The sequence below is a fragment of the Rhinolophus sinicus genome, chromosome 13 (assembly GCF_057876585.1).
Source record: "Rhinolophus sinicus isolate RSI-liver-muscle chromosome 13, RSI-T2T, whole genome shotgun sequence".
NCBI classification, from domain to species: Eukaryota; Metazoa; Chordata; class Mammalia; order Chiroptera; family Rhinolophidae; genus Rhinolophus; species Rhinolophus sinicus.
Window position 1 is genome coordinate 3,787,108 of NC_142513.1, and position 26,757 is coordinate 3,813,864.

The window sequence follows — 26,757 nt, forward strand, 5'->3', positions numbered from 1 at the left end:
TGCCACCCTCCTCGTCAGGGCAATAGCTTATTTCAGCCCTCAGAGAAAGCAGAGATTAGAAACCCTAAGTCCCCCAACATGTCCCCCTGAACCTTCCCAACTTGAGAAGAAACACATTTCCATTCCCACTGGCTGTGATCGCCACTTTTCTGACTGGCTGAGTCAGAGGTATCTTTTCTTGATTCGTCATCACCAAGACCCTGGAAAGGACCCCAGCACAGCCTGCCTGGGCCACTGCAGTCATACCTTGGTCACATCGTCCCAGCCCCAAATCCGTCCAATTGTTCCTGTTTCTGCCTTTAAACCAACTGCCCCTTCCCCTTCAATGCTCTTCCACTGGCTCTCCCGTGGCGAGATGCTCCTCATTCTTTAGGTCTTAGGTCCAAGATCACAGAAAGCTGTGCGGTCCTCCCCCAGGCCACTTCCCACCTTGTCTTCACTCTGCAACACACACACCATCCGTTTTGTCTTCAGGGCACCTACTACAATGTCTGTATAGTGTCTGATTAGCTTATTTATGCTGTGTCTTGTTTTTATTTTTTTTTTAAAGATTTTATTGGGGAACAGTGAATTCCAGGCTTTTTTCCAAGTCAAGTTGTTGTCCTTTCACTCTTAGTTGTGGGGGGTTATGTTCAGCTTCAAGTTGTTGTCCTTTCAGTCTTAGTTGTGGAGGGCGCAGCTCAGCTCCAGGTCCAGTTGCCGTTGCTAGTTGCAGGGGGCACAGCCCACCATCCCTTGCGGGAGTCGAACCGGCAACCTTGTGGTTGAGAGGACAGGCTCCAACCAACTGAGTCATCCGGGAGCTCGGCGGCAGCTCAGCTCAAGGTGCCATGTTCAATCTTAGTTGCAGGGGGCAGAGTCCACCATCCCTTGCGGGACTCGAGGAATTGAACTGGCAACCTTGTGGTTGAGAGCCCGCTGGCCCATGTGGGAATCAAACAGGCAGCCTTTGGAGTTAGGAGCGTGGAGCTCTAACTGCCTGAGCCACCGGGCCGGCCTGTGTTTTTCTTTCTTAATTCACCTGTTCAGTGTCTCACTCACCCATGAGAAATGTACGCTCCAGCAGGGTAGGGACCCGCTGTACTTCTTCCCCTGTAATAGGGGTGTCTTCCTCATCTCCTTCCGGTGCTCTCCTAGAATTCTGACAAAATATTTATCCCATCGTCCATAAGCCATTTTGCTTTCTTTGCTCCAATGGTCGGCCAAGCACTTCCCGAAGTGAGAAGTGCTACTCAAGTGCACACAGAGCTGAGATTAGAGATGACCCTGGGCTTTAACGGTAGCCCGGTGTGTGGCCTCCAGGGTGAGGCATGCAGTTCAACCAGCACAGGGCGGACCGTGCCCAGAGGCATCCTTCCTGTGCACTCAGCCTCCAGCTCTTGCCCCTATGCTAGGCAACAGGCAAAATCCAGGCTTGAGGGAAGAGTCACCACGTCCCTCCATCACTCAGACTTCTGGGTTTCTGCTAAGGAAGAAGTCGTGGCATTTCCGGGCTCTCTCTGCCACTGGCTCGCGTTGAATCAGGTGTTCTTCCCCACGGCTGGCTAAGGTGAGGTGATCACACCTCCCCCACCGCTCCTCCGTGAGCCCCACCCATGACTCCTCAGAGCAACAGGTATCTGTGTTGAGTTTTGAGAGTCTGAAATCTTGGCCTATCAGACCTATCATTTCCTCCTTCTCAGCACTTGGATTTGGTTCGTCTACGGAGTGGTAACACCTGGACACAAGGTCATACAAGAGATGGGGTGTTGCCCGGTCTCTCCCACATGGTCCCTAGGGAGCTGTGGGCTAGCTCGGGGGCAGAGGGCCTCCCGCTGAGCTCACGTGAATTCCTTCCCCCAGCTTCATGTTTTTATCTGTTGAAAACAGCACTTTTCTAAATCTGAGTGACTTCAGCTTAATTACACAATCCAAACACCATCTCAACATGGTAAAGATGGGGTTCATTTCCACCCCATCCCAAGAGTCCCAAATTCCAAGTTCTCCATCAGAACATGAGGTCTGCCTTCCAAAGAACTGAAGCTGGTCTGCAACGACAGTCTATGCCCTTCGGTACTTGCAACCAATTTTGTAGAGCTGTCTGGTTCTTCATTTTATATTTAATCTACACTTGAATCTCAACCCCTGGAATCAATTCATGCATTGGCCCCTAATCTTCAAATGGGACTACTCCAATTTTCCCCTCCCACTGTCACTTGGACTCCAGGATCACTTCTTTAACATTCAAGTTAAATGATGCGGAGGGTATGATAACTTCAATATCTTGCTCTTTGAAAAATGGGCAATGGCTTCCTGCCATCCAAATGATACATTTTTATTTCCCAGCCTGCCATTTACTTGTCTGATAACCTTATTTTTCACTACTAAACCACCTCTCTTCACTCTGCCTAGGCAGATCTTATTGCCTCTTTAATCTAAACTCCCTACTAGCATTATTTCCTACAGCTAGAATGCCGTTCATATACGTCTCCATTTTTCATGATTTTCTAAAACTGACTGTCACGCACCCCAAGCGGTCATGATCTCTGGTCAGAGGATGTGTTCCCAACGAAAATACTCGTCACAAGGTGTTTTAAAATTTCTTTTCTTTAGGGGCAGTGGACATGTTTAGCTCTCGCAGAACACAGGTGTGCCCTGCCATCACATTCCAGTACCTCTCTCGACTGCAAGCCCTTTTCTTGAATGGCACATGGGATGCTGTCATCCCCATAATGATAGATGGTGCCTTTTCAGGATGAACAGCTCAGCACATTTAAAAATTAACAAAGGACCGTAACTTCTAAACAACTCTAAGTCTCACACAAACAATGCTTGGATCTCTAGGTTACATATACTGATAGAAACACCATCGAATACATCAAAATTGAGACACAAAAAGACTAAAGGTACATGAAATCGGGTAGTTCCTCTACTGGACGTACCAAGGGGCCTTCAGGAGAGTTTAGGATGGTGCAAGAATTTGCCGGGTTCTCAGTGAGATTAGCTGAATATGCAGGCACTTCTATCTTATGCTGGAGTGGCGTCCCAAAGCCGGAAGTCTTGTGAGTATCCATAAATTCAGTTACTGACGTGGGTTCCATCGTCATGCATATTTTTAACCCTTCCTTTAAACTCTACCATCGCCTAAGCTGACAAGATCGAAGAGTTAAGGGGTCACTCTGCGCGGCGCTTCCTTCTAAGCAGTCACTGCCCACTCCAACCAGAGGGATGCACAACAGACGTTCACAGTCGTCCCAAGCAAATCCTTTAGCATTTCTCACAGTTTTTTGTCATCCTAAAACCTTTTAGGAAAATATTTAAAATCACAAAAGCATTTCTTGAAGCATAAAGATAACTAAGTTTAATAACAAAGAGTTTAGTCTCCCTTTTCCTAAGTTTGTCAAGAATAAGTTTCATCATATACAACCATTCACATCACAAACAAGAAAATCAACAGTAACGATGACAAAACGAGCTGGTCAACTAAGTGCTCATCACTGCCAGGTCCTCTTGTCCTGCTTGAGCCCCGTTTGGTCCTCACTGCGAGCCTCTGCCCGCGTCTGATGCTTCAGTACCGCCTTGCCCTGGGTGATCTACTCCCTCAGATGTGGCCTCCACCTGACAACAGGAAGCGCAGGCAGGCGAGATGAGTACCACTCTGTCTCTGCCCCCAGGGGATCACAGTGGGAGGACCGGTCAGGGGAACAGATGACTACGAGGCAGATAGTCAATAAGATACCAAAGGATGGACAGAGTTGTAGGAGCACAGAGGTAAAGCCAGCTCTAAGTCCCAGGAGAGTGGTGATGCCAGGCTGAGGAGGCCAGCGATGCCCCTCCCTCTACAGGGTGTTCACACCCCGACCCAAGAGCTTGGGAAGGGACTCCCTTGCACGGCAAAGGGAGCTTGCGACGTTATTAGGTTAAGAATCTTGCAATGGGCAAGGAGTCGATTACCCAGGTAGTAATCACACGAGCTCTGATGAGAGAGACCAGGAGCAGTCGGAGCCAGGAAAGAAGGAATGTGCAGATGGAAGTGGCGATGGGAATGATGTGCCCTGAAGATGGATGAAAGGGCCACAAGCCGAGGCAGCCGTCAGAAGCTGAAAAGGGTGAGGTCATGCATTCTCCCCTCAGAGCATCTGGAAGGAACCAGCGCTGCCAACACCTTGACTTTAAGCCAGTGGAAATGACTTGACTTCTGATCTCTAGAATTATAAAATAATAAATTTGTATTCTTGTGAGCCACTAAGTTTGCTATAAGTTGTTACAGCAGCGGTAGGAAACTAATACACTAGGGAGGACTTCAGAGAAGAGGAGAAGTTGGAGCTGAACCCAGAAGTGAAGGAGGGAGCAGATGGGGTAGGACCTGGGTGGGGTGGGTGTCATGCAGGGTTAGACTGATGGGTGGGGCAGGGTGGTGAGTCCAGTTAGACAGCCACAAAAAAGGGTGCCGCACAGGCCAAGGTCAGACAGCGGATGAACGGCAGCCAGCCACTGCCCTCCAACACCGATGAGCGTCCACTCTCTGTGACGCCCCATTTCCTGTCAGTCAGCATCTTCCCAAAGGCCAGGCCTGCACTGTCACCATTTCTGCTGGATCTGTGTTCCAACTGAATTGTTCACTTCTGAATATTGTAAAAAAAAATCACTTTTTTAAACACTTAGCCTTGTCTAAGCAACAGCATTGGTACAATTAAAAACCCACAGGTTTCACGGACTAGTTTTATTGTCCCTAACAGACAATAAACTAGTTAGCAATATACATTTAAAACGTTTATCTGAGCACCATCTACCCGTCAGCTTACAGATGATGTTTTGGGAAAGACAGCTGAAAGTGAAGGGGAGCCCCTGAGAGGGGGAAGGAAGGGATGATGTCATCAGACCTGCTTTAGAGATGAATTCTGGGAACGGGCAACAGACCTTTGGGGTCCTTCTGCCAGATACCAGGCCCTTAACAGCCCATGCGTGAGTGACAGCGATATCTACTTTTAAGGAACAGATAGGCAAAAGCTGGGGAACACTAAGGATTGTGAGAGAATGGACAATGGCGGTAACTAGACAGAAAAGGGAAAAAAAGAAGGGAAACAAGCTAAGAGGCCTTAAAATGATTCCGGAGAAAGATGGGTAGGCTTGATAACAAGAAGGGACACGTTGAGGCTGACACACGCAAGTCACAGGGTACCAACTCGTGTGAAGGGGAGGGAGAGTTCGGAGAAGCCTGAGGCAGGCTTCTGTCAGCTCAGGCAGCTATGTGTGTGATGAGCTATTCCAGTCATTTCCAAATTATAACTGTATTCATTAATTTTTCGAATAGGTAATACATTCAGATGCTTCATTACCCAAAATGCACAAAATGGGTCTATAGTGAACTATCTCCCTCCCACCCCTTTCGCCCAGCCATTCAATTCTTCTTTCTGGAAACTGACCTTAACAGTTTCTTAGGTCTCCTTTCAGAAACAGTTGAGGGTAATACAGAATAAATATATGCAGCTTGCCCCTACGTCCTCCTTTGTTTTTAATACAGATGGTAGCATATACTACATAGCTTTGATTTTTTTCACTATACACTATATTGGAGGTCATCCAAAATAAATCTATAAAGCTTTCTCAAGCTGTTTATTTCCTTTATCATATTATATTGAATGTTTGCACTATAATTTATATAATCAGACCCCTACTAATCAACAATGCTGCAATCGTGAACTTTGTGCAATTATCAACCTTGTTTGGAACATATGTGAGTTTATCTGTAGGATAAAGTCCTAGAAGTAGAACTGCTGAGTCATAGGGTATAAGAAAGCGCGCCGGTTAAGCACGCAGACTTTCAAGCCCGACTACTCGACTCTGCTGATGAGTTTTGCCACCAACAGCATATCATTGGACGAGTCAATTAATCTCTCTTTGCCTCAGTTCTCTCATTTGAAAACTAGGAATAACTTCAGTACTTATAACAAAGAATTTAAAAAATTACACCTATTTATTGAAGTATAATTGAAGTACAATAAAATGCAGAGGGTAAGTTTTCAGTTCAGTAAATTTTGACATTTCATATTCTCGTGTAACTGGCGCCAAAGAAGATAAAGAACATTTCTATAACTCCAGAAAGTTTGCTCACGCCCATTTCCAGTTAACTCTTGTGCCTTCCTCAGGCAAACCATTTTAGAGTTCAATCTCATAGATTAGTTTTGATTGTCCTTGGATTTCACATAAGTGAAGCTTTCTTCATTTAACAGTGTTTTTGAAATTTATCTATATTATTTGGTAGTTCTCTTTTATTGCTGTGTGGTATCCACTATACGACTAAATCACACTTTGCCCATTCTTATGTTGAGGGATATTTGGGTAGTTTTAAGTTTTTGGCTATTATGAATAAGGCTGCAGTAAACATTTTTGCACAAGTCTTTTCAGAAATATCTATTTTTATTTTTCTTAGATAAATACCTACGGGTGGAATTGCTGGGTCAGCGGGTTAACTGACTATGAAAAGAGTCCTCCAAAGTAGTCATACCATTTTACACTCTCAACAGAAATGTGTAAAGCTTTAGTTATTTCACATTCTCACCAACATTTTGGCTTGGCTTTTTGGTCTCACCACCACCTCACCGAAAACTGTGATCATCTAAAATTGTCTCAGTTGGATGAAAGGCAGCAAGGACTTCCAGAAGCCGCCTTATGGAACCATAAGACAAATATCAGTCACATCACCACCACGGATCAGGCAAGTGTCAACCTCTCTTAAAACCTTTATCCACAACCTCCCTCACTTTGAGATTTATTACATTTGACTTGATGTGGCTTTTGCTTTAAAAAAAAAACAAAAACATTTGACATCACCAGGACTTGATGTGGCTTTTGCTTTAAAAAAAAAAAAAAAAAAGGAGAAAAAGCTTTCTATCAAAAGAAAAATTTGTACTCACTACAGAAAAATTTGAAGAAATATTATTTTGTAGGGAAAAGAAAATGAAATAAAAACAAAACCTCACCCGTAACAACAACAAAAAGAACTTACTGGATAGGTTTGCAATCAGGTTAGAATTAGCTGGAAAAAAAAAAAGATTTAAGAACTGGATGAAGGGCCAGAAGAAAATACCCAGACTGAAGCATGGAGGAAAAAATGATGGAAAATACAGAAAAGAGTGTAAGAGACACGGGAAAAAATATGCAAAAATTCTAAACTACAAGTACCAGTAGCCTGAGAATGCAAGGAGAGAACAATGGAGCAAAAGCAGTATTGATGAGATAATGGTTAAGAGTTTTCCACCTTGAAAGACATCAAACCATAGACTCAAGGAATACTATGAGCCCAAGCAGGACAAATACAATGAAAACCTCACTCACCCAAAGACAAGAAATTTTGAAGACCCTCAGAGGAAAAAAATAACACATTAACATCAAGAGAGCAACACAACTGACACCTGATTTCAATAAAAATAGACGAAGCCACAAGAAAATGGGATATATATTTTTGAAGGTCTGAAAGACAGTAAGTGAAAACCAAGAATACTATATCCAATGAAAACAGACGGCAAAATGATTACGACCTGCCCAGAACAGCTAAAGTTAAAAACAACCGTTGGTGAAGGTGTGGAACAAATAGCCCAGATGTACTGCTAGTGGGAACGGAAAAGAGTAGGCCAGCACCTCTGGAAAACAGCATTTTTTTAAGGAAGTGAAACATGCCTTTAAAGCTCCTGGAGCAGCCAGCATCCACAATGGCCCTAATGGATCCCCACTGCTGGTTCTCATGTCCTGTGTAGTCTCTTCCCACAGTGAATGGGGCTGACCGCTGGCATCAACAGGTGACTATGGGAATGACACAGGAGAGCATAAAGACAGTGTGTCTCCGTCTTGGGCTCTCATGGGTGACTCGTTATGAGGAAGATGGCTCCCAGGTTGTGAGGACACTCAGGCAGCTCAAGCCAGCCACGCTGCTCCTCAATCCCTGACCCACGAAACTGTGTGAGATAATACATGTTCACTGCTGTTTTAAGGCAATCTGTTACACAGCAATAAACAACAAATATGCCTATTAATCAGAAATTCCACCCTCAGGTATATACTCAATAGTAACGTGTATATGTCCACAAAAATAACTGCATGCAAATGTTCACAGCAACTTTATACACAATATTTCAAAACTGGACTCCATTTAAATGTCCACCCAAAGGAGACTGGATAAACAAATCACGGTCTATTCATACAATGGAATACTGCTGCTTAGCATTTAAAAGGAACAAACCACTAGTATACACAAAAACATGGATGAATCTCAAAAACAGTACTTTAATGAGTAGAAGGCAGCAAAAATGAGTACATGTGACTCCATTTACAGGAAGTTTAGAAACACATATATATACTCCATGGTGACAGAGTCGCAAGGGTGCTTAGGTAGCTGTGGGTGAACATACCAGGAAGGGGGCTTTCTGGGGTCAGGGGAATGTTCTTTATCTCGATGGCACTTAAACAAGTACAAGGTAAAAATCCACTGAACTACAGATACATTTTATTGTATGTAAATAAAAGCTCAATTTAAAAAAAAGATGAAATTAAGACATTTTCAGATGCACAACTGAGCTCCAAGAGTGTATTAAAGGAAATACGAAATGGTTCAGAACAAAGTAAATAATCCCAGATGGAAAGGCAGAAATGCAGGCAGAATGTAAAGCAATGGAAAGAATAAATGTGGAGGAAATCGACAGGAATGTTCATCGTATAACAATAATAAATGGCCATTGAGGTCTAAGTTATGGAATTAAAATACACTAAAAGAGAATAAAAGGCAGGAAGTAGAGAAATCGATTTGAGCTCCTTGCATTGTTGGAACATGGCATAAGTAATAATAATTTATATTAGACTCAAATAAGTCAAGGATGCATAAGATAATTTCTAGAGTAAACACTTAATAATAAAAGAATGTATAATTACCAAGATAATGAAGGGGGAAACATAGCATTAAAAACGAAACAGAGGGCGGCCGGTTAGCTCAGTTGGTTACAGCGAGGTGCTAATAACACCAAGGTTGCTGATTCGATCCCCACACGGGCCACTGTGAGCTGCGCGCCCTCCTTAAAATAAAAAAAACAACGAAAACCAAAAACCAAAATTCAACAAAAAAAACCCCCAGGACAGATAGCATAAGTAAAAAGCAATGTGTAAAATTGTAGGTTTAAACATAACTAGATCACTAATTACATTAAAAGTGAAATAATTAAATATTCAAATTAAAAGTCAAAGTTGGGGACTTATGAGTCCAGTGATGGTGGCCAAGCTTGTACTGGAACAATCCCCACAAACATGACAAGCAGAAAACTCGCCCTACTGGCTGGAAGGAGACGTGAAACAGAGACGATATGTCCCGGAAATGAAGGTGTTGCAGAGGGAGCTGCAAATCTGTAACATAAACTCCTCGCAAATCCATGGCTGACTCCTAAACGCCACACACAATGCGGGAGACTCCAAGGACAGGAATAGCTGGAAGTCTGACAAAAGCTGAGCAGGGACTTAAGCTGCTGCCAACTGCAGGAAAGGAAGACCCGGGAGCTTGAATCCTGCCGTGTCCCAGGGGCTCAGTGAACACCACGAATGAAACCTCAGGTAGGACATACCTTAGAAGGGAAGATTCTAGGAATAAGGATTTGCCATAAGGTTAGCGGCAACAGTCCAATAAAAGAACCATCCTAACAACGTGGTTAAAAGCAAGCTTCCACAAGTTCAAAGTTAAATTGACCAGTCCAATTTAACTTTCTGCTAAAACAAAACTCAGCTCTCCTCAGCAGAAGATAAGAGAATCTAACACCCCTGCAACGCATCTTCTGCAGTGTCCAGTATACAAGAAAACATCACTAGATATGTAAGGAAATGTGACCCAAGGTCAAGAGAAAAAAGAGTGAATAGCAACAGATCCTGAGCTGGTCCCCATGTCGGCGCTGGCAGACACGTACTGTAAAAGGACCTATTATAGATATAATTAGGACTTAAAGCAAGATAGTCATATTGAGTGAATAGATGGGGAATCTAAGCATATGAAATATAAAACAGAACCAAATGAAAATTCTAGACTTAAGGACAGTATCTGAAGTGAGAAAAAAATACACTAGATGTGCTGAACAGACAGTAGAAGAAGGGACCAACTGAACTTAAAAACAGATGAATAGAAATAATGTGATCCTAAGAACAAAGAGAAAAAGATGAAAACAAAACTTATCCTCAGTTACCTGTGAGATAATATCTAACAGTTTAACATGTGTAACTGGAATCCCATAGGCGGAGCAAGAAAATAAGGTAGCCAAATTATTTTAAGAAATAATAGCCGAAAATGTCCCAAATAATAAATTTCTGACTCAAGAAACTCAGTGAAAACAGAAGATATTATGCACCTAGCATATTACAGTAAATTGTTGAAAACAAAAGATAAAGAGCAGATCTTAAAAGCAGCCAGGTAATAAAAAGACACATTCCATATATGCTAAAGGGGATGACAGGCCACTCGGCAGAAACCATGACACAGAAATTTAAGTTGAGATGGCTCACTCAGTCAGATGTAAAGCTAAACTGTGAAGAAAACAGGAAAATATCTTTGAGACCTTAGGGCAGGCAGAGCTTACCTAGAGAGGACCAAAAAACTATGAACCAAAAAAGACAAAACCGATAACATGGACTTCATTACAATGAAAGCCCCTCTTCAACAGAAGACATCATTAAGAAAGGAAAAGGCAAGCCATGGAAGAAAACATTCACAATAAACATACCTGCGAAAATATTCGCACTAAATATACCTGACAAATGAGCCGTATTTGTAATATATAAAGAATTTCTATAAATTTGTAATAAGACAAAAACCCCAAATAAAAATGGGCAAAAGACTTGAATAGTGAATTCATAAAAGATGTATGAATGATAAATAGGCTCATGCAAAGATGCTTAATGTTATCAGTCATCTGGGAAATGCAGATTACAAGCACAGTGAGGTACCATTTTACACCCACAGGATAACTAAGGTGACAAAGACAGACACATACTGGGGAGGATGCAGAGCGACTGGACTATCTCTACACATTGCTGGGGAGAGACTAATATGATACAACCACTTTGGACAACCGTTTGGCAACTTATTAAGTTATAGATGCACCCACCCTATGAGCTAGAAATTCTACTCCAACGTAGTTATTTACCCAAAGGAAATGAATGGCTATCTATGGCCACAAAAAGAGTTGTAAAAGTATTTTCACAGCATCTATATTCCTAGTAGCTCTAAACTGGAGATGACCTGGATGTCCGTAACCAGGAGAATGGATAAACCAATTGTTATCTAGTCATATAAGAGAATATTACTCACCAATTAAAAAAAGGACCATGACACATGCAACAACAATACTGAATCTCCAAAACATTGTTTTAGGGAGAAGAAACCGGACACCAAAGAGTACATTCTGTATTATTTCATTTATGTGAAATTCAAGAACAGACAAATTAATCTATAGGGACCGAGATGACTACAGTGGTTGCTTAAGGGAAGTGGGATTCACATAAGGAACTTTCTGAGGTAGTGGAAATTTCTGGATCTTCATTAGGCTGGTGGTTATATGGGGTATAGTTTATGGAAATCAGACCATGAGCTTACAAAACCCACCTAAAACAAAGGTTAAAAACAAAAGGATGAGAAAAAGACGCACTGACCAAAGGAAATACTGTTTTTATATCAATAACAGACAAACTAGATTTCAAGGCAAAATGCATTCCTACAGCTAAAGAGTGTATTTTAGAATGTCAGAAGGTTTGCATTATAAGTAAGATATAAAATTCTAAATCTGCAGGTATTTAATGTAGCTGCAAAATCGATAAAGCAAAACCGAGAGAATGAGAAAGGATAAACAGACAAATACACAAACATAGTGGGAGGCTTTATCCCACTTCTCTCAGTGACTGATGGATTCAGGTAGACCAAAAAACCAGCAAGGATAACCGAAAATATGAACAAGATGATTAATGAACTTGACCTAATTCCAGTCATAAAACACGGCACCTAATGGTTCAGAGCATATAATCTTTTCAAACACATATGGATCATTTACCCAAATCAACATATGCTGAGACACACAGAAAACTCTATGAGATTTTAAAGGATTTGAATCATATAAACTATGGTCTGTCATCTCAATATATTGTGCTAGTAATTATTAACGAAGTTAACTAGAAAATTTCTCCATGTTTGGAAATTGAGCAACATGCATCTAAATGACACTTGGATCAAAGATGAAATCATAACAGAAATTGGAAAATATTTTAAACTGACTGATAATGAAATTATGATATATAAGAACTTGTCGGATCTAGCAAAAGCCATAGTTAAGGTTTTAAAATATAAGGAATACAACTGAAAACAATAGACAGTGGAAATCAGTGATATAATCATTTATATCAAAAAGTTAGAAAAAGAACAGCACATTGAATGGCACAAGAGCAATAAATTGGAGCAGAAAGTAACATGAAATAGAGAACAGACATACCCTAGAGTTGATGAATGGCATAACTAATGTCAGGAAGGTAAAAGGGATAGCAGTATGGATTCTTAATATCTGCATGCCAATTAATCGGAAAAAGTATATGAAAGAGTCAAAATTCCAAAAACAAACAAAACAAAAAACAAAAAATCCACAATCAAAACCAATACAATACAAAATCTGAATAGAAATAATCTTACAACTATCAGAGACACTGACAATTTAAATTCTACTACACAAGGAGAACTCGCAGCCCAGATGGCATCACTGATGAATTTTACTAATTATGTAAAAAGATATAAGAGCAATTTTATACAAACTCTTCCATAAAAGTTTCCCAACTAGTATTATAAGGCAAGCATAACCTTGGTAGTAAATCTATCATGTACATTATAGAAAGGAGCACTACACGACAATCTCACTTGTAAATACCCCAAAATCCTGAAAGATAATAGCAGACTAAATCCAGTGATATATAAAAAAATATATATCATGATCTAAGTGGATTTGTTCCATGAAAATTCAACAATGTAACTTACCACATTAACAGCATAAAAGAGAATAATTATGTGATTAACCTAACAGATGTAGCAAAAAAATCTTTTGATAAACCAGTAGTAATGTAAAAAAAATCCCAGCAAATGATGAAAAGGACAGTTGATAAGGGGTATGCACCAAAAAAACCTACACATATATTTAATGGTATGATAGCAAAAGCTTTCCCACTAAGATTCGAATAAGAATGCCTAGTGCGACCATTTCTAGTCAACATTGTACTGGAGATCCTACTTGATTCAATAAAATAAGAAATAAAGTTTAAGGATTCGAAATGAAGATATATCAAAGCAATAATATTTAGCACATTAATAGCATCAAACGATATTACAACATCAAACCCCTTGGAGTAAATCTAATGAAAGAGGTCCACGACAAGTCCACTGCACAGAGAAGTAGAAAAAAACATTAGAGAAAATAAAGAAGCCTAATGAAGGGAAGAATAATCTATGTTTATATACTAGAAAATTCACTATTATGAAGATGTCACTTCTTTCCAAGTCAATTTATAAATTCTGTGGAATGCCAATCAAAAACACAGCGGGGATTAGTGGTTGCTGTGTGTGAAAACAGGCAAGATGATTTTTAATGTTTATATGGAAATACTACAGGCCCAGAACAGCCAAGATACTCTTGAAGAGTAACACAGAAGAGACTCACATCACTGGACGTTAAGACTTATTACAAAGATGCAAAAGTTAAGAAACTGTGATATTGGCACAAGGGCAGAGGAAAAAAAGAGTAATAGTCTCTTTAAAAGATCACTGACTAAGGCAAAAAAAGTGTATTGTGGGTTTATAAGATGCAGAAGTAATAAGATGTATGACAATAACAGCACAAAGGCCACGAGAAGGGAAATGAAAGCATAATCTTGTAAGGTGCTACAGTACAGTATCTGTAACATTGTACATTACTTGCAAGTGGACTGATAAAGAAGTATACTGCACATTCTAGTGCAATCACTAAAATAATAAAACAGAGGTAGAGCTAACAAGCCAATAGTGGAGACAAAACTGAATCATTAACATGTGGCAAACAGAAATATAGCAAGATGGTAGATTTAAACCAAACCACATTGATAGTTATAATGAATAGAAATGGTCTAAACCAGTACTAGACAACAGAGCTTCCTACAGTGAGGACTGAAAGGTAGACAGCGTGGCTGAGGAAACAAGTTTCAAATTTTAACTTCAATGTCCATGAAGCCACACGTGTCTACTGACTACTGTATTGAATAGTGAAGGTCTTCTAAACACGCCAACGAAAAGGCAGAGACTGTCAGGGTATATAAAAGCAGGACCCATAATGCTGTCTATAAGAAACCGATTTAAAGTATGTAGCTATAAATAGGACAGATGTAAATAGATGGGAAAAGATATGCAACCACTAATCAGCAGAGAGCTGAAGAGTCTGTATTAATTAATATGAGACAAAATAGAATTCAGAATCAGGACTGTAACCAGGGAAAAAGGACATTTCATGATGGTGAAGGGGTCAAGTTATCAAGAAAAACAACAATGCTACATGTAGATACACTCAATAATAAGAGCTTCAAAATACAAGAACAACACTTGATTGAACTAAAATGAGAAATAGACATATCCTCAATTAGGGCTGGATTTCAAACACTTTTTACTGCAAAAATGAGAGGGTTTCAGTAAGGATACAGAAGACATTGAACAGTGCAATTAACCAAGCTGACTTATTTAACATTTATAGAACACTCTACACAACAGCAGCAATACATGTCCTTTTCTAGCACACATTCATAAAAACCATATTCCAGGCCATAAAACAAATGTCAAATGTAAAAGATTTGAAATAATAGTGAGAACTTCTCTGACCACAATGGATTTAAACTAGAAACCAATCAAAAAATTTCTGGAAAATCCCTGAATAATTGGAAGTTAGAAAACACACTCCTAAAAAACCAACAGGTCAAACAAGTCACAAGGGAAATAAGAAATACTTTCAACTAAATGAAAATGAAAACACAACATACGAAAATCTGTGGAATTCACTTAAACCAGTACTTATAGGGAAATTTATAGTTCTAAATGCTTATATAAGGGGGGAAAAAGCCTGAAAAAAAAAAAATCAATATTCTAAACTGACAGCTTAAAAAACTAAAAGAACAAACTGAGCCAAAATAAGCAAATGAAGGGGAAAAAATGAAGATAAAAGCAAAAATCAATGAAATAGAAAACAGAAATATGAAATCAAAAACCGGTTCTTTGAGAAGACCATTACAATTGATACACTTACAGCCGAACACATCCTAAAGACATTAAAAGGATAATAACAGAATATTATGAATAGCTTTATGCCAATAAATTTAAAAAATAGATACAATGGACAAATTCCTTGAAAGACACAAACTACCAAAGCATACTCATGGAGAAATGAATAGGCCTGTATTTATTAAAGAAACTGAATCTGTAGTAAAATTCTTCTGACAAAGAAAACTCCTTGCTCACCTGGCATCATTGGTGAATTATACCAACTCTTCAAGGGAGAAATAATACCAACTCTATATAAACTCTTCCAAAAAAGCAGCAGAGGAGAAAACACTTCCTAACTTCTTTAATGAGGCCCTGATACCAAAACTAGAGAAAGATATCACAGAAAACTACAGACCAATATTCATCATGAACATGGAGGCAAAAAGCCATAGTTAAAAACATTTTAGTAAATCAAATCCAATAATGTATTCAAAATGCATAGTAACCAAGTGAAATTTACCCTAGGATTGCAACATTGGTTTAGTATTTTAGTGTCAATTGTTGTAATTCACTATTTTAAGATTAAAAAAGAAAAAGCATAGGAATAGTTCAAAAGATGTAAAAAAACCCACCTGACAATTCAACACAATCCTTATAAAAATCTCACTGACTTAGGGATAGACAAGAACATTCTCCACCTAATAGTGGGTACTTACAAAAAACCGAGCCAGCTATCCCACCTAATGATAAGACTGAATGTTTCCCCCACCCCCGAGATCCAGAATAAGGCAAGGAAGTCGTCTTCCCACTTCTCAACAAAGTATTGGAGGTCGTGGCCAACGTGATGAGGCAAGTAAAAAAAATACAAGGCATACAGATTGCAAAGGAAAAATTGTTGGCGTTTCCCAAACATCTGTCCATCCCAGCACACTTGAGAAACCAACGTTCCCATTGGTGACCGCAACTCACTAGTGATTTGAACAGGGGAGGCCAGGTCAGCTCCATGCATGTGTACTGTGGGGGGAGGGGCCAAAGCATGTAAACACCTGAAAAAAGCCTCAGCTTTGAAACTCCCTGCTATGGATGCAACCTGAAGCCATGATATGAATGAGGTCATCAAGCAACAGTATGAAATAGGAGGGGTCTAGTTGGGAATCATACAGGAAGGGAGGATATCAAAGGAGGAGGCACCAGAGGAGACTGAAGGGAAGGAAGCGCCCATGGAGGTAAGAGGAGAAGGGGAGGCAGGAAACTGGGGCAGTTCACACCCAGAGCCTCAGGTTCTTTCATCTGGGCCAGCTCACTCATTTACATTCTTGCCTGGCTCCTGCCAGCACTGGAGTTTGCAACTTTTAAAGGGGCAAAAAGCAGTACTTGAATCTTAACAGGTAAACTCCTGGGACAAAGAAGAGAAACGGCCCCTCCTCCCCAGCACGTGCAATGCACACAGGTGTGGAAAGGGTGTTACTTGGTGTGTGTGTGTGGGGGGGCAGGGGAGTCAGAACAGCATGGAGGGAGCTGGGACCAGACTGGGAGAGGTGTCCCCTGCCATAGACTCGAGCCAGGATATCAGACTTGTTTTCAAAGCTCAGAGAACTGGCTGGAAGTGGGAGAGCAGGTGGCACGACAGTCCAGGCCAGGCAGGACGAGGGCTCTGAGCTGCAGGCTGGGAGGAGGGTCCCGGTCCCAGTGACGGGGCAGAACTGACATGAACAGGGCTGGGGAGCGGAATGGGAGGGGAGAGGGGTGTGAGGACAGATGGCTAGGATCCCAGGACTCCTACGAACAGCAGCGCTCACGGGGCACTTCCTGTACCAGTCCCGTGCCACCCAATGCTCCCCACAACCCCAGGAGGCACGCGTTCCTGTGATCTCCCCACTCCAACAGCGAGGCTCAGTCAATTGCCTAACAATTCTCGCCGCTGGCGCACGGTCCAGGCTTATGTTTAAGTCCAGGCGGTGTGGTTCTCCTGCACCCACACTCTTCCCCCATCGGGCCCATTCAGGAAGGCCGAGTACGGGAGGAGGGAGCAATGTAGGACCGGAGGAGGGATAGACACCGAGTTCTGCAGGCAACAAGGTCCAAATCATGGGTTGGAAACATGGGCCTGGCCCTAAAGAGAACGGCTGCAGAGTCGACCCGGAGTCTCGCAACACAGGTGAAGCTGAGCTGTGGGAGGGCACGAGAGCACGACAGGGACTTGTGGAGAAGGACACAGCGTGGGGAGACCAACGTGTGCGAAGTAAGCGGGAGGAGAGGCAGGAGGGAACAGTGAGGCAGAGTGTTCACAGACACAGGGAAAGAACCAGGGAAGACAGGGGAGCTTCCTTCTAAGACGTCGTGTGGGGATGTGGGAGCCACTGGACCTCCAGGGCCTGGCACCCCCTCCAACACGCCCAGTCCCCTCTGCTATTCACTGCCAACCAGTGAACTTGCACACTTCAAAAACTTTTTTCCCTTAAACTTTGTATTGAAGTACAGTCCACTCATCTTTCCGTATTTAAATGCCAGGGCTTCCAAGTGCTCTGTACCTTCACTGTTTCCTTAGGAGTCAGTCATTCCCTCAGGCCTGGGTTAGGCCCATTATATGCTCTCACTCACTCCACATGTCTCCTCTGTAGCACAGAAAATAGTCAAACAAATAATTTCCTGTACACTAATTATGGAGTATGTGTCTCCTCCTTGTAGGTCAAGTCCATGAAGGCAGAAACCAAGTTTATCTAAATCAGGGGTTGGCAAACGTTTTCTGAAAAGGGCCAAACAGTAAATATTTTCAGCTTTGCGGGCCACAGGATCTTAGTCACGACTACTCAACTCTGCCATTGCAGCCCCAGAGCAGTGGAGACAATATATAAATGAATGGGTGTGACTGTGTTTCAATAAAACTTTATTCGCAAAATAGGAGGTGGGCCAAAAGGCCATAGTTTGTTGATCCCTGGTCTAAATCACCAGCACGCTGTCTAGCATCTGGCACATAGTAGGCACTCAATGAGTGAATCAAGGAAAAACAAGCCACTGGTTTTGGCAGGTGGATGGAAACCGGCACCCAGGGAAGGTGGTTTCAGGGGAATGCTGGGGGTGGAATCGAGACAGTGGTGGTTTGAGGCCTGTCCAGCAGTTGAGGAAGTAGGAACTTCTTTTTTAAGAGCTCCACAATTTGAGCAGCGGCTTGGGGACTGGTACTCACTTTATGGAGCAGGATAGGAGCACAAGAAGGCAGGGCTGGGGAAGAAAGGGGAGACCTGATCAAGAGGGGGGCGCCAGAGCCCAGGTGTGTGGAGGGTTGCTCATGAAGGAGGAAGACACCGGCTGAGGTTGAAGAAAAAGAAACAAGGAAAGGCGGAAGGAAACAAGGGGAAAGTCTTGCGTTCCTCTTTCCTGTGAAATGTGAGCGAAGACAACCTGGTGAAGAGAGCGGGGACCCCCCAGCATCTGTCAGACTGGGGGCACTGACAAACAGGGAGGCGGGGACGCCCAGGATAGGGCGTCAGGCCGCACCAACCGCCAGAGCTGTACCCTTCACTGTTCTCTCCCCTTTTGGAGACAGTGTGAAGTGTATCACTCACTGAGTCACCACTAGCACTCCTTGCTATCACTTCCTGTCACTTCACTTTCCCATGCAGGTAGCAACAGGCAGGCCCTGAGGAAGGTGAGGTCATGCTTTAAACATGTGGACGTACCCAGTTCTTTCTAGAAGGATCTTGAAAGGCATTTTAATTTCACCAAGTTAGTGGTGGTTTTATCTCCATGCCTTCAAATGTGCATGTGTACACGGTAAGGTATTTCTCCATTAGGCAGAACAGACTTTCTCTTCAAATGGAACAAACCATTTGATTGGGGGCTTGCAATATAAATAGTGTAAACGCTATTCAGTTTTACAAGCCTAACATAGTATTAAAACCTATGAAACACAACTTTTTGCAGAGAAAGTATTAATATTACAATATTTAAATACCCAGAAAAGTTTTCTCTATAGTCAATGTCACTTGTCCAAAGAATCAAACACCTGAAAAAAAATCTTGCATTTCAACATTAACTTATTAATTCCTCAGTAGGTCAGGAATGTGTGAGAAAGGTTCAGGCCCCATCCTCCTACTTTTCAGGAAGAACTGAAATCATCTGAATACCTTTTGGTTGACATGCCCGAAAAAACTAGTATCCAGACCTGTTTCCATCTGCCTTATTTTAAGGTGTAATTGCTGTTGCTATTTATAGATTGAAGATTTTACATATAGTGTAATAACCAAAACTTTAATTCATATTTTCATTCTGAAGTTTTCACTCCTCACGAAAGATAATTTTCTTTTAAAACACAGCAATCCTCACCGAACTCTTTCAAGTCCTTCCTGAGATGATGGGACCCACGTCTCTGAGTTCACTAGCGTGTACAGTGGCGATGCCCACCCGTTAACACGTTTTATTTAGAAGTACTTTCAGCACACCTTCAGATGTATACTCAATAAGTGTAATCTCTTACCCTATAGTTGGGTTGATGTTCGGATCAAAACTGTCTTCCACGAACCGCCACACAATACTTGATTTACCTACGCCCGTATCCTGAAAGAGAGTGAGATGGGTAAGAAAAAGTTTACCTGTCCGCAGACCCCGAAAACTACCTTGTGCCCTGAGTCCAGGATTTTAGAAAACTCATCCTAGACAGGTTAAATTGTAGAAGTTTAGGGACACATAAGAGGTTGTCACAAAAACTCAGTGGCAATTAGCGGATTGCAAACTGTAGGAGAGGGGTTTTCCAGTTTTTAAGAGACTTTCGGACTTTCTGAAAGACCCCAAGTTTTTGCTTCGTGTGACAAGTGACAAACTCACTTGCTTTTTAGCACGTACAGGTAAACTACGAACTCCTGGATTACTCCTGAGAGCTCCCTGATCGATCCCCGCCCCCGCCCGACGTGGGAAGGGGGAAGGCTAGTTACTGGGATCCTCTGCGGTCTTTCCCACAGCCACTGAGCAAGGCGGCAGTGCAGAAAGCAAGCTTTGAAATGGCCAAGATGCCCTGAGACAAGACAGGAAACTGAAGCGTCAGTCTTTGGGGCTTCCTGACCTGAACGTGCCCCCAGGCAAGTAACTACGAAAAAAGCGTTAGGGGTAGTCCACAACTTCCAACACACCGAACAGAAGGGAAAGGAGACTGACGCTGCTGGTAAAGCCCAATGGCCTGTCACTGGTTTCACTTCGGGAGACCCGGCCAACTCCGAACTAGCACCTTGGTAGGAAACTACTTAACAGCTGCTCTTAACCTAGATGCAACGGAGAGACACGGCTCTTCACCCTTTGGGGCGGGTAGAGACCCTGGGTTCCAGGGGCGAGAGGGGGAGGGTCTCTCTTGCCAGCAAGACCTCCTGGAAGGTGCGGTCAAGTGCTCAGGGCGGCACCGGGGCCAGACGGAGGGTCCCGGGGCAGGTAGGCGGCGTCCCGCACGGGGGCTGGGGAAGGAGCGGGCGGGACGCGGGCTCGCCTGGGTCCCCGGCTGCCCGGCCTCCCGCGGCCCGCCCGGCCGGCCCGCCGCCACTCACCCCCAGCAGACACACTTTGAGCTCCCTCAGCGCCATGGCCCGGCAGCCTGGGCGCGGGCCCGCCGCCGCCCTAAGTTGAGGAGGGAGAGGCCAGGCCCAGCACGAGCATTCCACGGCGCCAACGCTGCACGGTCCAGCTGCGGCCGCGGGGCGCGCAGAGGCGGCGGTCGCCCGTTTGCGGGCCCTTGTTCCGGCCTGTCCGCCGCCAGCCGCGCGGGGCCCACCTCAGCAGCCGGGACGGTACCACGGCCTCCCGGGCGCCGCCGCCGCCGCCATCTTGGGACGCCGGCCGGGTCACCTGACCTCCCCGCCCACCTCGGCAGCCACCTTCGTTCTGAGGGCGGGGCCCAGCTGGCGCCGCGAAGCTCGTGGGCCCGGGGGCGGGGCCGGAGGCGCGGGGCGGGGCACGGAATTCGATGCTCCGCCCCTTCCCGTCGGCCCCGCCTCCAGGCCCATCCCAAGATGGCGGGTAAGTGGGCCCGGACTCCGGGGGTGCAGGGGCGGCCCCTTCCTCCTTAGCCACGACCACCCAGCGAGATCCGGGGGGCCCCCAACCCGCCCTTGGGCCCCCGTGGCACAGCCCCCTCGTAACTCCTTGTGTCTCTTGGTTTTCAGAGATCCCCCTGTACTTTGTGGACTTGCAAGATGACTTAGACGATTGTAAGTAACAGTTGGGGCGCATCCGCCCTCCCCTGGGAACTTCTCACAGAATTCGAGGTGTACAGAACGCGGAGGGGTGCTACAGGGCAGGCCCTCTATGTTGGGACCAGAAGAGCGGGACCCCAAACTGCCTTTATCCATTTGTGGCGGTTCCTCCTCATTGGTCGGACGGCTGAGGATGGGGAGCCCTCCCCTCGGGGAAGGATTTTTGCTGTTGGGAAACTTCTGACTTCCTGTCACTTTCTTCCTCTTCTTCCTCATCCTCCTGCTCTAGCGGCGGCGGAGCAGGGACGGGAGGAGGCGCGGCCACTTTGGGGGCGGGGTGAGGGGTCCCACCCACGGTATCCACGTTTTCCCTGGGACTTTTCAGAGTGCCGGGGAGTTGGGAGCTCCCCATCTCCGTGTGGCCGGCCACACCACAGAGTTGCACAGACTTTTCAAGTGTCCTGGCCACAAGCCCAGCTCCATCACGTCTCCCAAGTTGCTCATTGACGCCTGCATTTCTGCTGTGGGTCTCCTTCACCTGTCCCTACCTGCCCTCTCCTTTTCTTTGGAATTACTTTCAGGACTAATGGCTGGGGGAGATATCCTGGAAATGCACGGTCATTTGTGGTGAATGAAGTATTTCCTTTCCGTCCAACAGGCATTCCTTGAGCATCTCCTTGGTCTAGGGCAGGTCACATGGGGAGTCCTGGACCGACATTGATGAATCAGGGATACTCTCAGGGAGCTCACAGCCGGTGGGGAGACCAGACTTGTAAACGGAACATTTCCAAATTCCAGGATGCTCGCTGGTGAAGGAGACCTGCACAAACTATCAAAATAGCTACCGTTAATTGAAGTCTTAGTATGCTCTTCCCTTCCCCGTCTATAAGTCGCCTAATAGTAAGAGTTGGTGTTTATTGAAAACTTACCATGGGTCAGGCATACTTTTAAGCCCTTTACACACAATATTTCTTTTAGAGGATGGCAACTTGATTGGAGTAGAATGACCCTTCAAGGTGCATTAAAGCTGATGGTTAGGAGCACGAGTTGTGGAAGTCGGATGGCCAGAGGGTGAAGTCCTGTGCCATTCTTTATGGGCTCTGTGATCCTGGCCAGCTCACGGTACCTCCCTGAGCCTCAGTGGCCTCATCCGTGAAGTGGGCATAATAGTGGTCCACTTCAAAAGGCTTTGATTGATTTATTTATTTTTATGCTTTTATTTATTTTAACTGTGTTTTTCCAGGACCCATCAGCTCCAAGTCAAGTAGTTGTTTCAATCTAGTTGTGGAGGGTGCAGCTCACAGTGGCCCATGTGGGGATCGAACCCGCAACCTTGTTGTTAAAGAGCACTGCGTTCTGACCAACTGAGCTAACCAGCTGCCCCTCAAAAGGCTTTTGTGAAGGAGAAATTCATAAAAAGTTTAACAGGAAGCCTTGTATGCAGGAAACACTTGGAAAATACCAAAGTGCCAAAAAGTGTATACCCATGACTTATTTGTATTCATCTTTGTTATTGGTATATAACATTGAGTACTACAATTTTAATACAGTTTTTTCCTTTCTTAAAATGTGTATACATTTTTTTGGCACCCTCTGATTAGCTGCCATTGTTACTGTTATTAATGTGATCGTTATTCATATTTATTTAACACTGTTGAACCAGGTACAGTGCAGGCCCTGATTTACAGAGTGGAATGTGTCAGCCAATAGGCCCCCTTGAATGGAAGGAATGTAGCATTTCGATGGATAAACAACAGTGAGCTGCTGTTAACGTACCTCTTACTTGTAGGTTTGATATTTGTCCTGGCTGGAAAAGCTGATTTCTGGCTGTTTCAGTTATCTACCAAACCACCCCAAAACTGTGGCTTAGACCAACATCATTTTATTATTTCTAACAATTCTGTGGGTTGACTGGGTGATGTAGAAGCGTCATACGTTTCAGTTGAAGGTGAGAAGGTTCAGGATGTCTTCACTCCATGGCGTGGGCCAGGAGATCCCTGGGACTCTTGGCCAGACCCTCAGTTCTCTAGGTGCCTTTTCCACTTAGCTGGGTTGGGCTTCTCAAAGCATGGTGGCTGCAGGCAGTTGGACCCCTTTCCTGATGGCTAGCTTCCTTCAGTCTTTTTTGATTATACGCACAAAAAGGAAGTAAGAAATTATATAGGAAAATATGATTATGATTTTACTTTGGCCCTGTTTGGATAAATATTGAGTGTTGGAGATTTGTAGTAAAGATTGCCTAAATATACTTTAGCTGATGGCTGAAGACTTGCCCTGATAAGGAAGGAAACCACCATTATGGCTCCAAACATATCTACGCCTTGGGGAGGGCAACTCTGGGAGCTTCTTGGGGCTTCTTGTTTGAGCAGGGGTGTGGGCTGTGGGGTGCTGTATCTTATGACTTTATAAATGATCTAATAGCCATAATAGGAGGGGCTTCCCCCCCTCCCAACAATTTATGCTGCCCTCGGTGCCACCTTTATACCTTACAGTGGTGATATTCTGGAGTAATTATCCTGCCATGATTGACAGCAAAAACCCTGAGGTCCTGTGACCCTCTTCCTGCCTTTAGTTGTGTCAGCCTGGGCACATCACCAACTCACTCTGTTCATTTTCTTCATCTGCAAAATGACATGAGAATAGGAGATACCTCATAGGACTGATATGAGGCTTAGATGAAATAGTATATATAAAACATATGTCCGCATAATGAGTATTCGGTGATTTTTATTATTAGTTTATTCATACTTAGTTTAATCAACATCATCATGGCTAGGCTTTCATAGAAGATTTTCTGACTCAGTGTTAACAGCTGCTACTCTGTGAGGTAGGTGGGGTTATTCCTATTTTACAGATGATAAAACTGAGCCACCTAAACGTGGCATAAGTCATAAACGATAGAACGAGCCATCAATCTCTGTTTCTTCTTTGTATTCCACCACAGACCTCACGGATATGCTTGACCTCATGGTGGGACACGATGTTGATTGAGGTGGCCTTCCTTGGGCGTTTTTGTCTAAAGGATGCAGTCTCCTCTCCACTTAGGCTGTCAGTCGCTTTGGGCAGAGACACAGATCATCCTTTTTATAACTCATGTCCTGCATGATCTAGGTGTTCAATTAATGTTGTTACTGGTGACAATAATGGATTAGAAGGCTTTTCTGATTGACTTTGAGATTCTTGATTAAATTTGGCTAACTTCAAAAAGAAGCCATAATGAATGGATACCTTGTTTTTTTAAATCGTTGTGAGTCTTGGGGCCATCACAGCACAGAAAAGATTTAATTGTGGGGAATTAGCTTGCTGAAGCAATCTAAGTTCCTTCTCTTGGGAGCGGACAGCGTGGGCTAGCTTGGCATATCGGTCCACCCAGGACCGTTTGTGGAAGGCGGAGCTGTATGAGTCAGTGCCTTAGGGGCGTAAAGGCCTATGAGTGTCTGGCTTTGCTTATGGCATGTGGAGGCTGAAGACGTATTACTCTCGGTGAGGTGTACTTGGCCAATTACAATTTAAGAGTACAAGTATGTAAGTGGTGGGTAAAAAAAAATGACGGGAGTCTATTGTAGATGTAAAGAGACCTGTCAACAAAATACAATATGTGGTCATATTTAGATCCCTCATTGAACAAAGCAGCTATAAAAAGACACTGCTGAGACAGTTGGGGAAAACTGCTTTGAGACTGGGTATTAGATAATGTTTAGAATTATTAGTAATTTTGTTGGATGTGATAGCAGTGTCACAGTCTTGTTCAAAGGAGAAGGGGCTTATCCAACAGAAATAAACAAGCATTTATGGGTAAAGTGATTTGATGTGTGAGGTCTGCTTTCAAATACTGCAACAAACAAACAGAAAGCTGGGAAGAAGGATAAATGGGGAAAAATAGCAGAATATTGATGTTGAAGCTAGTTGCTGGGAACACGGGGGTTTATTGTACTGTTCTATTTTTGCATGCATTTGAAAATTTCCATAATACAAAGTTTTAAAAAATGATACGGAAGTTTCATATGTGATTGAACATCTGCACAAAAAGTTGGAAAGCTCGATTTCAATTCTGAAGTTGGCGGCAAAGTTATTGTCAGATGCATTTAGCTTCAAAAGACAGACTCAGAATATATTAGTATTTGGAGAACAGTATTTCTTTTCAAATGTTTAGTTTTTAAGAGGTTATCTATGAAAGAAGTTGGAAGAGGGCATACTTCTATTGATGAGAAAAGCTAGGTTCAAACAAATGGTATCTGGACCTTTGTTGAAAATAGGATTAGCTATTAGCTATAGGATGAGTCAGAGGAATATAGATCGACTCTGAATCTTAATGTTGGAAAGAGCAGTGTATGTTAGAGCTCGAATAAAAGACAAAAGCCTTCCTGCCCACTTTGTTCCAGGTTTGTAAAAATGTTCTGCTCAAGGACCACAACCAAGCCGTGTGCCCCCAAAGCAGAGAAACTATATTAATTTGAGCCCCACACCAAACCATTGAACTTCTCTTATGTAAACTTGAACCAAAGAGTGTCAATTTAAAACAAAATAAAGTCCTCCCTGTTAAGTGAAATAGAACAGGAACTTGAGGATGTGAATCTTGGGAACTAGAACAAAATCCAGACATCACAGTATTTTCTAAATCAGAACTGGGCCAATTAATTTTCTGTGAAGGTTGGGATAGTAAATATTTTAGGTTTTGCAGGCCAGAATCCCTGATGGAAGTGCTCAAGCCGCCATAGCCTGGAAGCACCCACAGGCATAACATAAACGAATGGGCTTGGCTGCTTCCTAATAAAACTTTATTGACAAACACAGGCAGTGGGCTGGGTTTGGCCTGCGGGGCACGGCCGTCAAGCGCTGTTCTAAATCAAGCTTGATTTCTTTCTGTCAGAGCCCGCAAGTCTGTTAATTAGCTGAGCCCACCTGGTCGGCTGTCTTTCCCACTAGGCTCAGTTTGACGAGCTGAGCTTTTTCCACAGCCTGGGCTTTGTGGAATAACCCTTGACCAGTTGCTCAAACTTCAAGCCTCATTTTTCCTGTTGGTGTGTTGAATATACCTGTCTCCTCCCAGCAGGATGAGGGTGGTGAGGAACAAAAGAGTCAGAGCCATGTAAGCAGAATCAACTTTCCTTCCCCTCCCATAATCATAATGGATTTTACTTCGGTTGCTCAGTATTTCTCATTTCCTGTGAGACAAACAGATGATCAGAGATTCCCTGAAATTGTCTCTGTTTAAAAAGAGAGTTTGAAATGGCTTTTTCATCACAAATTAAGAAAATTTGCAACAAAACCCAGCTAATGAGAGAGAAAGCGGTTTTGACCTTCAGAACACCACTTAGTTTTAAC

The 26,757-nt window shown here is 43.4% G+C and overlaps 2 protein-coding genes across 3 annotated transcripts in view; one reads left to right on the forward strand and one right to left on the reverse strand.

Annotated features, from left to right (window-relative positions):
- The window catches only part of RAB22A (RAB22A, member RAS oncogene family), a 39,704-nt gene extending 18,617 nt beyond the window's left edge, over window positions 1-21,087 (reverse strand). The window contains exons 1-2 of the mRNA XM_019748570.3: window positions 20,788-21,087; window positions 19,734-19,813 (exon numbers count right to left, since the gene is read on the reverse strand). Coding sequence (XP_019604129.1) covers window positions 19,734-19,813; window positions 20,788-20,823 — 116 coding nt within the window. The 5' untranslated portion in view covers window positions 20,824-21,087. The remainder of the gene's footprint in view (window positions 1-19,733; window positions 19,814-20,787) is intronic.
- Window positions 20,387-26,757, forward strand: part of LOC109456327 (serine/threonine-protein phosphatase 4 regulatory subunit 1-like) — a 66,094-nt gene continuing 59,723 nt past the window's right edge. The window contains exons 1-2 of one of the 2 annotated variants that reach the window (XM_019748568.3): window positions 20,387-20,481; window positions 21,403-21,447. Coding sequence is in view for 1 of the 2 variants with exons in the window: in XM_019748567.3 (XP_019604126.3) it covers window positions 21,250-21,256; window positions 21,403-21,447 (52 nt within the window). In the remaining variant the exon portion in view is untranslated. Of the gene's footprint in view, window positions 20,482-21,159; window positions 21,257-21,402; window positions 21,448-26,757 lie in introns of those variants that run through there. The other variant, XM_019748567.3, reaches the window with a different exon arrangement.